The following is a 12,719-nucleotide window of genomic DNA, read 5'->3' as shown; positions in this document are numbered from 1 at the left end:
ATACTCGCTTTGTTCCAAGTCGAGAAATCCTCTGCACTTTACTGGCACGTTGGATAAAAGGGTTGGGTTGGTAGCAGGGTTAGTTTTGGTAAACGATACGCTGAAAGGATGTGTTGATGTTGAGTGATAGCAATGCGAGACTAACGACTCTATAGCAGTGGTGCAAAAATCATTATCAATACCTACAAAATGCTGAATTTCACATGTCAGTATAAATTTACACAGTTTGAATATCAATGTCATTTTCCTCAATGTCAGTGCGCAAATGACATTGACATAGCAAAGGGACCACGGATACCTAAAGTTCAGCCGCAGTTTTTTTCTTCTTGTATACGCCAGCTAATCGAGTACCGATCTTTAGAAAACTCCTCACTTATATTGAAACAATGCAGCGGTTATTGAGATAAAAGTAAGCTTTTAAACTTTTCCCTAGTGATATTTAGTTAGTAGTGTCAAAGCTATATCTCTTGATATCATGCTTACTACGAATATCAGTATCGGAAGTGAAATTCAGTGCAATATCTTCTGTCAGTCAATTGACATTGTTGACAGCACGAAGCACTTTTTGCGTGCCACAAGTTGTATGTTGTGATATAAGGGGCTTCGTGGTCTTAAAGCGACCGTTTTTGCTTACTGAGCAGAAAATTGTTGGTTCAATATGAGTACGCGATGAGTAAGCGATGCGTCACTAACGGCTCTATAAAGTGAAGGAACCTGGGATTGAACTCCCGATCTTTTGCTCAGAAAGCGAAAACGGTCATCTTAAATAAATAACTATAACAGACAATCGAGCTGCTGCCCCACCGTACAAGCCTAGTTATAACAAGGACTGTCATGCTATTAACATCTCTATTCTATAGAGGTTCTGTAGATAGAATGCGCAGTGGTGCACAATGGAATCCTAGCAGAAAAAAGTGCTAAAACGTGCATTTTATTATTTGTCTCTTTGGAGAACTTGATTTACATGATGAGTTTGTTCTGTTAAGGCATTTTATCGTTCGTTTATGTCACTCAGCGTATTTTTAAATAATATAGAGATTTTTGAAATGAACTTGTTTAACTACGTAAAGCCTGGTACGCAGCTGAAAAGTAATGATGTTTTTCGTGCTGCGGGATAGGACTCGGAATGCTAAATGAATTACTTTTCTTTAGCATTTCTTGACCAAGTACGCAGTTCAAAAGAAATCGCTAAAGGAAAGACCGATTACATTAGTATCGTGAACGAGATGAAGGTGGCGCTTTTTGAATTAAATTTCTCAAAATTTAACAAAAGACACCTCCCTATAGCTGTCAAATTTTCTTTTTGGAATAATCCTCAAAAATTACTTTTCCGTTTTCTTTTCAGCTGCGTACCAGCCTTAAGGATATAAACGAAGATTGAAACTATGTTCAGTGCGTGAATCAAGAGGAAAATTCATGGGTTGTGTGTGTAGTGGTGTTTACACAATTTTGATTGCCTCTGAGTCTGAACGGCATGCTAAAGATGCAAAAACCAGCAGCAGTTCCAGCGTATTTATGTTATCGAGATGAAAAAAAAGGAGGACGAATACGGTTAGCGGAACATCGTTAGAGGCGTAGCTGTTGCTTACAAAACAATGTGCAAGCGATTTGAACCATGCCATTTTTGAGGGATCGGTGTGATCAGTCCATATTTTATATTATTTTGCGAACAATTTCAATTTGTATTTGACAACAAGCTGGGTTGTTGATCATGTAGACATGATTTATTTTCCATATTGCCACTGCTGACCAGTGAGAGTTGTATTGAAGAAACAAAGTCACACGCAAAGATATCCGATTCAAGCTGCCCACAAAGCTTTTTCTTTCCTTCTTCTTTTTTTTCTGAAAGTGAGAAATGGCGCAAAATGGTGCTCATGTTTTAGCAACTATTTATTAATTACATAACAACGAAACGTACGGTACGAGAGTCCATGTTTCATCCATTTATTAGATTCTAAAGCATCGTGTTTCAATCATAGATTTAATCAGACCCGATGTTTCTGAATCATCTTACCCCTTAAATGCCACACAGTTGTCCTGGCCGTTTTGATATGTGTTGCGCATCTGTGATGTATAATATATATAAAATAGACATGAAAGATAATGGAGGTCCTATATCCGTAATTTTTCAGGATGCTTTCAAGAACTGGCTGTGTTGGTGTTGGATTAGATGATTAGCTCGATCTTTGGAACTTAACTTTTTCATGTTTATTTCACCTTGTAGTGAGGTGGATTTTTTTATGAGTGGACATAGCAAATAATATTCTGAAGGTAAATTAGCGAGCTTTGCGGGTTTTTAAAAAGGGTGGTTGCAATTTGCCTAATATAAATCTCAGATATGGGAAATATTAGGCAATGTGTGAATATTTCACATGCAATTAAATACATTTTCAAATAGTTTCAAATAAGCATATCGGTGGAGAAAACTATTGAACACTAACGATTTTATATGAATTGAGCAGCTCTTTAGCTCTACTTTCAAATGCTCAATATTGCCTGACTTCGAGTTGTTGGTCTTAGTGAAATAATGTTTTTTTTTATTAAAACCAAGGTTGCAAAGACTCATTTCAGCTAAAACAATGTTTTTCTAAATTATGAAATAATTAGATGCCATGATCAAATTTTGAATTGGTAGGATACAAGAAGATGTTGCAAAGAATGTGTTTGACATATTAAACCTGTTTATTTCACTTCATGAGAGTCACAATCAGCGATTTTTCACAAACTCACTCACTCACTCACTCACTCACTCAGCGATCAGCAAATCGCTGATTGTGACTCATAGAAAGCAAAATTTACAGGTTTTATGTTTCCAACGCATACTTTGTAACCTCTTCTTGTAAGTTACAAGTAAAACATGCCATCATACCATCTTTTGGTTTTATTATTCCGAAAAACATTATTTTAGCTGAAATGAGTCTTTGCAACCTTGATTAAAACCATTAATAGGTCATATCATTTAAAACATATAAACTACTAACACATTTTGTAAAGCATGTTTGTTCCGTGCTGTTTTAGCCGGATTTGGCATCCTGTCATCATGGAAAAAAGACCATGGAGTATGCCGCCAACAACGTTTAGGTGGTTCCCAAGGACAAGAGCCCTCCTAACACGCCAGAGCCCCACCCAATCGAAAAATATTGGGCCATTGTCAAGCGGAACCTGAAGAAGACCCAACAAACTGTTGGAAGCGAGAAGTAGTTCAAGACAAACTGGCGTTCTACGGTGAACAAAGTGGACGAGGTGGCTGTACAGAATCTCAAGGCAGCAGTTAAACGCAAGGCCCTACAATTCTGTTTCGGTCAACCGGAAGCTTAGGTGAATATTGTTTTCTGTATTTTATACTAATTGAACTTAAAAAAGAAAAACAATTAGATTTTTTTAAATAAAAATATTAATCAATTTACACGCATTCTTATTTGACTAAATTTAGATCGTAGCACACTTTAAAAAAGAGCAAAAATGTTTGTTGTAATATCTTCTTCTTCTTCGCATCTCAAGCTTATTGATTATCGCATATTAGCTTATTGCGTGCTCTCAAACTTAGTGTTCTAGATGCACTTCCACAGTTATTAATTGAGCACTTCCGATGCCTGTACCATTTTGTAGCTTACTGTAATACTTTTGATTACTTTACCACTTATAAACGTATTTCCGATACAGCCATCGTGAATTCAATGCTTTTTGATTATTGTTTATGATGTTTCTGATTGTATACTCATTCAAAGTATCATGTTACTTGAACTAAATGGCTATTATCCATTATTACCAAAACAAGATGTTCGGTCACAAGAATTATAAGTAGTGCAAATACAATAATTTTCGTTAAACAAATTACTATCGAATTGGCTCTAGGATCCTCAGTGCTTGTTTAAAAAATAAGATTTGAAAAACAATATTTGTTGTAAAACAAATTTAAATATTATTTAAAAAGTTATCAAAGTTACCCCGTTTCACAGTAACGAAAATCGTCAATCGTAAAGGAATAATAAAAATATGGATGGAAAAATCGAAAACACTTCTGTCGTGTGGGCTTCACTTAAAATGGAAAAGCTGAGAATCGTTTCTCATAAGCTATAGAAGGTAAAGCACATTTCTTATAGGTTGCTGATGCAAAACAATTTCTAATAAAGTTGCATAATCCAATAATGTTTCTAATGAACTACAGTAACTGAAAATTGCTCTAAATAAGTTAATGAAGCCGAAAATCGTTTGTTATAAGTTACAGATGCCGAATATGTTTTTTTTTTTAAGTTTTAGGAACCGAGAATCAGTCCTATGAAGATGCAGAAGTCCTAAGAATACACCTTTAAAATTGACAGAATTATCCATAAAATACAGCTATTTTATGGAACATGTAGCAAAGGCCGACAATCGTTTCTGATAAGCTAAATGCAACTGTTGAGAAAATTAAATATTCAGTTGATCTATTGATCCTATCGAAACATTCGATTCATCAGCATGCATTTTGGCATACTAAGTCTTGCATATCATGACTTAAGCTTAACGGCTACTTCAAAACCTCGATTAAGTTTGTATTTGATCAGCCATTCAATGACATTTGTTTTCATATCAAATCAGCAGCCCTGTTTTCAGTTATCAGAATCAGAATCTTCTGAATGCCTTGATTCCGCTCATTTGTTACCTCCAAACTCACCATTGCACTACAACCCTTTCCGAGCAACGCCGCTGTCATCGCTGTCGATGATTGATCATATCTGATAAACAACCCTGCTTCTCATCAACATCGCATCTGAAACCTTCAAGGAAGAGGATGACAAATTAACTTCAGCACGAAAAAAGTTCCAGATACAGCAAGACGTAGTTGGTGCACACATCTTGAATGAAATTCTTCCACTCACTCACTCGGTTCAATCTAATTTAAATATTTGCTCAGAGATTAATTATTTTATAATCTTCGACATCTCGCACAGCTGGTACAGCGCGGATAGCTGGCGGCCTTACCAAGGCTGCATCCCATCCCGTATCGTCGCATGTACCGTCGTCATGCGTTTAACGGTCGTATCTTACGGCAATGCTATGTTACTGCCGCTGCTGCAGCAGTCAGTCAGTGGAGCAGTTGTCGAATGGGGAGGGCAAAGGCGGTGCAGTGTGCAGTGCGCCGGAAAATCGCGTTTTACACGGTCGCTTTGGCGCGCAAGCGTCCGTAACCGAGCAATGGGGGAAAATTACCACCTCTGGGCAGGAGGGCACTCGCCAATGGGATCCATGGGCAGGAGAAACGACAACAGTAGGCAGGGGAAAGACTATAGCGATATAATCAGCGATCTTGGCGAGATTTCGCGCTCCGTGTGCAAGCTTAAAGTCGGTTAACAACCTGCGCGCATTTCACTGAGACCGGCGCGGCGCGGCGCGGTTCCGAGTGACGATGATGACAATCAGATGGCGAGAGGGTGAGGGCTGGAGCGAGGCCAGTGAGCGTCAAAATAAAAAAGAGAGTCCGTTCGTCTGGGAGGATTACAGGCGGAGGCCGCCGCGGCGCAGTCAGTGTGTGATAAAAGTCAAAGACTCTTGTACAAAAACGCCAACGACAGAGTGGCAAGAGTATCACTCGACGCGACGCTCACTGTTGCCGTTGCTCCTGCTAGTGGACACAAAAAGCACAACACTGCGTTGCGAATCCTTCGGTGACAATCGGCAGGATCGTAATCAGGGGATTTTTGGGAAAATAATCCTTGTGTGTTTATTTTATGGAATCCTTCTATCATTATGCATTTTAACGACGTCCTGTTAGATAGTAGTTCAGTCTTTCAACAGTATGGAATGATCTTGCTACGCCCCTGTCGTCAGTCGGTGTGTCCACGTCTCACACCGAAGCTGCCAGACAATCCAACATGAACGAGCAAGACGAGACGAGAGAAAATAATTATTATAAATAAGTAAACTGACTAATAGTTAAAAGATATAGATACATTACAAACAAGGTATTTTGAGATATAAATCTTAATTAAAATTGCACTATGTTTTCTACATTTACAGTTAGAAGATAGCTTTCCTTCCTTTTTGTGTCGTTTGTGTCTCTGAGCGTTTGCATCGTTTGCTCTCTTCGCATTGCTCTTCCACACGGCACGCTGGACCTACCCGCAGCATCCTACTTGGACACGACACGAGAGTGCACGAGACACACATCCAACCAACAGCATCTGCTTGCTCGCCTGCTATGGTCCTCGGCTGACATTTCTCCCTGGGCAGTTTTGAAAAATGTTTCTCCTTTAATATTTTTATGTTTTATTAGCTAAACTTTTGCTGTACACAGTGCACTGCACGGCAATTAATAAATATCATCGGTCGATGCAACGTGTGAAACGCTTACATTTGGAACGCACGCAGCTCGGCCGGCCTTTGCATTTCGCGTTTCGATCGACTCAGACCGGGTCTTCTGCTGTGGCGTGGCTTTGGGAATAATTGTTTCCAAGTGAATCCGCATATGGCGCTGTCAATAACGCCTCCGGCGGCGCTTCCAAACAAATATTCCTATGAATAGCTAAGAGAAAGTAAACATAAGCTACTACCTCCTAGACGGATGGAGCGATGATGCTCGGGAACTTCCTCGGGACTCAAACAAACAAACAATCAACCCATCGATTGAATGGTGTAGAATTTAAATATTTTTATTGTGAAAATGAATAATTACTCTCCTAGGCTTCTCCTTTTGTGAAAAAAGATACTCACAAAAAGCGCGTTGATGAGCATCGCAAATCAGCATATGAAAAACGGAAAGACGTGAAAGAAATGTTTCATAGGGTGGAAGTTACAGACAATTGCACACGGACGAAAGGAAATCAAGATCATCAACTCGAACCAGCATCCTTGCGCTGGCTGCCTGTCTGTGTCTTGTCAGAGGAAACAAAATGTTTGTTTTAGGGCATCTGTTTCTTATGAATCGTTATATGCAAATTTCAACTCTGGGAACGTTTCTAAAGAAACGGAAAGGGTTGCTACTGCTATTGCAGCACCTTCCCTCAGGGATTCTCCGGGATGGGAGCGGTACAGAATAATGATAAATTATGAGCTTTGAAATAGGAGTGAAGAGAGAGTATAGCTACGGATGAAAGAGGAAACGATGAAATTGGAACTGTATCGTTTTGATTGCATTCGAGCGCCGTTGGCTTTGACGAGCAGAAAGAACGTCCCACTTATGTGGGAACCGCAAGTAAGTAAAGTATCTATTCCGTTAAAAACAAGTAGTGTATGTTTCTGTTAAATATGATGCACATAAATGGAGCGTCATTTGTCATATAAGTTTGCATTAGTGAAGTTATGAGACATTTCATGAAATATTCCAAATATTGTATGCCGTCAAAAAAAAATCTGATGCCCAGATTGGATCTCCCATGTAACAATTTGGGTTTTATAAGGATTCTGAAGACCATTATTTAGACTTGTAGAATGCTTTAAAACTACGATAAAACATGCAAAGCTACTTGGGCTGTGTCTTGAGACACTAAACAAAGGTCCTTCTGAAATGGTTCAGAGATTGTTGTAGGCTATCCGATCAATAGATCTTCAGGGATCTAGCACGTTAGGTTAAGAAGGTAGAAGTTCAAATTATTAACTTTAAGACAAGGTTATTTTAATAAAAAAAAATTCGAAAGGAGAATTTAAAATTAAATCATAAACTAATACAAGAGATGAGAAACCAGTAAGTCTAACCACTTCAAAATTAAAATTAAAATTGTTGAACAAGAACAAGTATTAATAAAGTTCATGAAAACAAATAATTTCGACCATGCTTACGGTTTTATAAACCAATAAATAAATTACATGTCCGAGAAATCTTTATCTCATATATAGAGCATGCTAAAACGTGGAACTTCACCATGTTTCGATGATACCAAGGGGCAAGACAATACAGATATATTCGCAAATATCTTCAAATGTTTTAAAATATCATTAACAAATTTGCTTTTTATTTTTATTTCGATAATGCTGCAGAACAATGTTTATTCTACAAAATGGATTATACTTAAGCCTATTACAAGAAAAGATAGATATCAATCAATATTTTGATATTTTCATCCAAGTTGTCCCACCCCTAGGATAAGACAGGCTTATTTTTAAAAATGAATTAAAATTTACACAAACATGCAACAGAACATCATCGCAAACCGAAGCCCACACCTGCACCCGCACGTCTATGATGGGTTTTACTTACTGCCTGGTAAAACCATCGATGTGGAAATTGGTTACCGACTGCCGTTGAAATAATAACGCACAACCAACTCGACTCGACCACGACCATCGACCGCTAGCCCTCTGGCAAGATAGTCACGAACCAGTTTTGCCCGAAAGTGATTGGAATGAATTTCATTGGAAAACACCTCTCCTAGATCCCCGGCAACGGAACTTGGCACCGATGATTTGTTCGGTCCGGATCCGAGAATGGAATTTTCTACGCGTGCTGGTGCGAGACACATTCTTTCGGTGTCAAAGCCAAAGTCAGGGTAGCACACCGACGCGAACGCGTGTAGTGATCATCTCCCATCAGGTATAGTAGCGCCCGATGACGGTGGCAGTCGGTGTACGAAAAAGTTTAAACCAGAATTTCTGGAAACGAGTTTTTCCTGCTCTCGGAGCGGAATATATAAACAAACCAACAAAACACTGCTGATGCCCCTGCGAAGGTGGTCGATGCGATTAATCACGAAACAGAGAGTGTGCGCTTCCAGCGCTATTCAACGCGTGCAGGAAACCCGGGCACGAGGTCAAGGCCGTCGACGACGGATGGATGGATGGAATCACTTGTTTTCTGATGTTTATTCTGGTGATCCCGAAAACAGGACTAACTGGTTCACTCGCATCTAACACCTTTCGACAGTCTTGAAATCACACGCCAAACTCAGAATGAACGGACGGACGGGATGGGTGATGATTCCCAGATGGGATGAGTTAGCGGATTTTTTTTTATTTGGGAAGGGGTTCGCCCGACATTTCGTCACATCACGGAGCCGGGTATGAAAAAATCACGTGACGAAGTGCGAGAAAGAAGATACTTTTTTCCGGAAAGGGGTTCAAGTTCGGGGAAAGATTGCTACATAAAAAGGGTGCAATTGTTGAACGGATTGAATAGATAATAGTTTCAATTGAATGTGACGTCTCGGATTACTCTCGGGGTGGAACGAGGAATCGGTGCAGCAGCGGCATGAGAGTGATGATTTTTCCGAAACCTACCTTGACAGTCTGACTCTTGAGTGGCTTATCCGGATCGTGGATGTACTCGAGCGTGATGCCGTAGAATTGTCCCTTGTTGATGTACGTTATCCGGTCATCCTCCCGTCGCTGGGACGAACTGATGGGACTTTCCAGATAGTACTTGAAGCCGACGTTGGAGAATCTGCAAATGGGGATAGAGGTGAAATGAGAATAAATAAGAAAGTTCCGAGTAATTGCATAGAGTATATGGCTCTAGTAAAGAGCTGTCTATTTGTTTGGCATTCAAGGGTAATGTATAAACCTTCTCTCTGTGACCCGTTTGGGCTAATCGAGAAGGCACGCTGCTCATTAGCAAACTCGCCAGTGACAGAATGGATTTATGAACAGCATAATTGAAAGTTTCGAAATATTTCAACCAAATATGTCGGTCTGCAACTAAATTGCATTGGAACGGGCAGGTAGCCAGCAGCGTTATTATCTCTTCGCTTGTCCCTTTCCACCGCTGTGGTTGCAGCCAAATTGGCGATCACTTATACGTATCTAAGTACATAGGCATATGCACAACGATCCCTCCACAGGCTGACCGGAGAGCCGCCGTTGCCGAAGGGGACAGCACAAGATGGTACAAAATAGTTGAAAGCGCAATTAGAAATTTCTATGAATTAACAGGGGAATTGTAGAAATAATATCGAAAATTCCTTAACCGGAGCGAGGTAGGTACGTGCGTGTGCGATTCCAGCTGTCAATAGTGGGACGGACCAGCTTGGAGAGCGATGCGCTGAGGCGAACTGCTTTGCAGTGGCGTAGAACGGGGGGTCCGGTGCGTTCAATGCTATGCTTATGATGTGAACTCTTGTCAAGCGACATGTTTGATTTACTTTTGATTCGTTTGGTTCATGTCATCGATTAATTAATCAGCTCTAGATAGAGCTAGAATAAGGGCCTAACAGGTTTGTTTTAAACAATGACACTGCTAATAATTAATTTTCCTGACGTTCAGTTGAAATGTGATCTTAAATAAAGTATCACTGAGAAAATTTACCAGGATTGTGCTGAAAGACCAATCAAAATTTTAAATTACCTTAATAGCCAAGATTGCGTTGTCATAGCAAGCTCTGCCTTATTCGATATTGTAAGGACCATTGAGTGAGGGCGGATATCGAGATATGCAGGTAAAATTTGGAAATTTGTAAGGGACAATCTTAATTTTCGCTACACAGAGATTTCTGATTCTTTGGAAGAATAGTAACATAAATTATTATTGGTAGATTGTCAGAATTTTTAACAGAAAATTTAAATCAATTCCATAAGGAGTTTCATATAGATGTTCAAAGTAAGCTTAGACATAATTTTAAAAGCACTGCTATATGTTGACAGGAATCCATAATACATTTCAACAAGAAGAATTCTATAATGGTTTGTTGTAAATCTTCGAAGTAAATTACATCAGGAATTCAAGATGAAAATTGCTGTATAAATATTCAAATGATTCGAATAGAAATTTCGTCAACTGTTTTACTGAAACTGCTCGAAAAATTTAATCGGGATAATTATTAGCGATTAATTGAGCTTGTTGAATTACACTGAGTTGCGCAGATGGAGCATTAGATAATTCAATTGTACGTGTTATTCATAGATGTAAAAATAAGCCCTACGATACGGTTGATGAGAATTAACAAGATTATTTGTTTGATAATCATAGATAAAAGTGTGACCTTACCTATGAATCTAAACAGTTACCATGATATGGTTATATGTTAATGTTAAATTTATTTCAAAAAATGCCATCACCCATTTGTTGCGAATTTCATAATACTTCATTGCTTTGAACGTCAGACCAATGCACAGTGGTACATAATGCAGATTTAGGTGGAATGATATGTTTTGAGCCTGAAATTGAAACTTTAGACTAAAAGTCTCTTCTAAAAAGTTGTTCCTTATAGTTAGGCCCTCATTTTTATGACAATGAATTCTAGGGTGGTTCCTATTATCATTAAAATCAAAAATCTAACTTTTTTGTTTGAATAAATTAAGGTATACATTCTTCGGCAAAGTTATAGCTGAGCTGATTTCAAGCAACTTTGTTGAAAATAACTTTTTTCTATCTCTTGAATTGGCCGATTTAGAGCTATTTTATTGAAATAAGTTAGGGTTAGGAACAACTTTGTAGAAGAGACTTTTAGTCTAAAGTTCCAATTTCAGACTCAAAACATATCATTCCACCTAAATCTACATTCTGGACCACTGTGCAATGGGTGAAACTTGGCTTTGATTACTCTTAGGCGATTAAAAGTCGTGCGTATGCCTTAAAAGCCAAATACAGCTCTCTAAAGATCAAAATGGTACAACATGAATGACGGTGCCAGTAGGATCTGAGCTAGTGATCTGAAATGAGCAATCAGCCCAACAATTTTTCATGTACACCCCAATTCAATTCTGAAAAACTTCTCTAAAATGATAATGTTGAGAGATAATCTAAACTTTGATTTTCACAAAGTTGCTTGAAAACTCAGCTACAACTTCGCTCCACAACAATCCATGTATTTTCAAAAAACAAAAGTTAGATTTTGAAAATCAATTATTTTGTGGGAAACCCTAGTATTTACAACCACTACAAGAAAGACTTTTCGAGTCAAAAACTTCACCAAAGTCACCAAACCTCCAAATATTGCAGCATAGGCTCTAGGACTACTATTCCTGCTAAATTCACATTCTGGACCACTGCGCATTGACGTTGGTCGGTCAGACTTTTTGCGCTGCTCCTTCACGTACTCCCAGAAAGACTTCGGATGCCACTTGAGTTTGCTTTGAATCCTTCGTTGATATCGCAAGTAGTATCGACGGTTAACTCGCTTGAACGCATAGTTGCACCTAATGTAGTGGTGTTTCCGTGAAAGTGTACGGTTTCCTCAATGCGGTGCTCTTGACCGACACTTTTCGATAAACCTGTCGGTAGATTTCCTATAAGAATTGACCAATAGTTTTTAATTTCAGAATTTGGAATGTTTTGGTGAGCGGCTATGTTGCTTGACGTTACAACGTTAGATACTTACCAGCACATTTTTAGCTACTCAAATAAGATCCTAGATGGTTGGCCCAAATAACTGAAGCAGTTTTTTATTTCAGTGTTTTGAAGTGCTCGAAATGGGTAGTATCCACCCAGCTCTTTCAAAACTGACTCAGAAATTGGTAAACCAACACAGAAACAAATTCTGAATGTTAATGGTGATGTAAACATTCAGCATGTAGAGTTTCTTTTCACGTAAAATAGCAACTTTCCAGAAATGTTGCTTGAAAAGATGGATGGTTGTATGCAATATTTTGAATATTTTATGGAATGTCTCATAAATTTACACGAGATTTAATGTAAACTTGTATGATACATAACGCTCCATTTATGTGCATCATCGTGACAGAAATCAACACTACTTTTTCGAACTGTAAAGCTATAATTTGACATATCCGGAGTGATTTGAGATTTGGGCGTGATTGCATTTGTAAACAAACACGTCAATCACCGATTTCTCGCGAATAAAAGCTCAATC

General features: G+C 38.7%; 1 protein-coding gene across 4 annotated transcripts in view; it reads right to left on the bottom strand.

Annotated features, from left to right (window-relative positions):
• grh (grainy head) overlaps window positions 1–12,719 on the bottom strand; it is a 558,597-nt gene that overhangs the window by 66,389 nt on the left and 479,489 nt on the right. For all 4 annotated transcript variants that reach the window (XM_065231285.1, XM_065231293.1, XM_065231277.1 and 1 more), the window contains one exon: window positions 9,193–9,355. In XM_065231285.1, coding sequence (XP_065087357.1) covers window positions 9,193–9,355 — 163 coding nt within the window. The remainder of the gene's footprint in view (window positions 1–9,192; window positions 9,356–12,719) is intronic.

The sequence above is a fragment of the Ochlerotatus camptorhynchus genome, unplaced genomic scaffold (genome assembly GCF_037179485.1).
Source record: "Ochlerotatus camptorhynchus isolate MF236.1 unplaced genomic scaffold, CSIRO-AGI_Acam_v1.1 ptg000033l, whole genome shotgun sequence".
NCBI lineage: Eukaryota > Metazoa > Arthropoda > Insecta > Diptera > Culicidae > Ochlerotatus > Ochlerotatus camptorhynchus.
The sequence above is the reverse complement of the archived record's forward strand: the minus strand, read 5'-3'. Positions and strand labels throughout refer to the sequence as shown.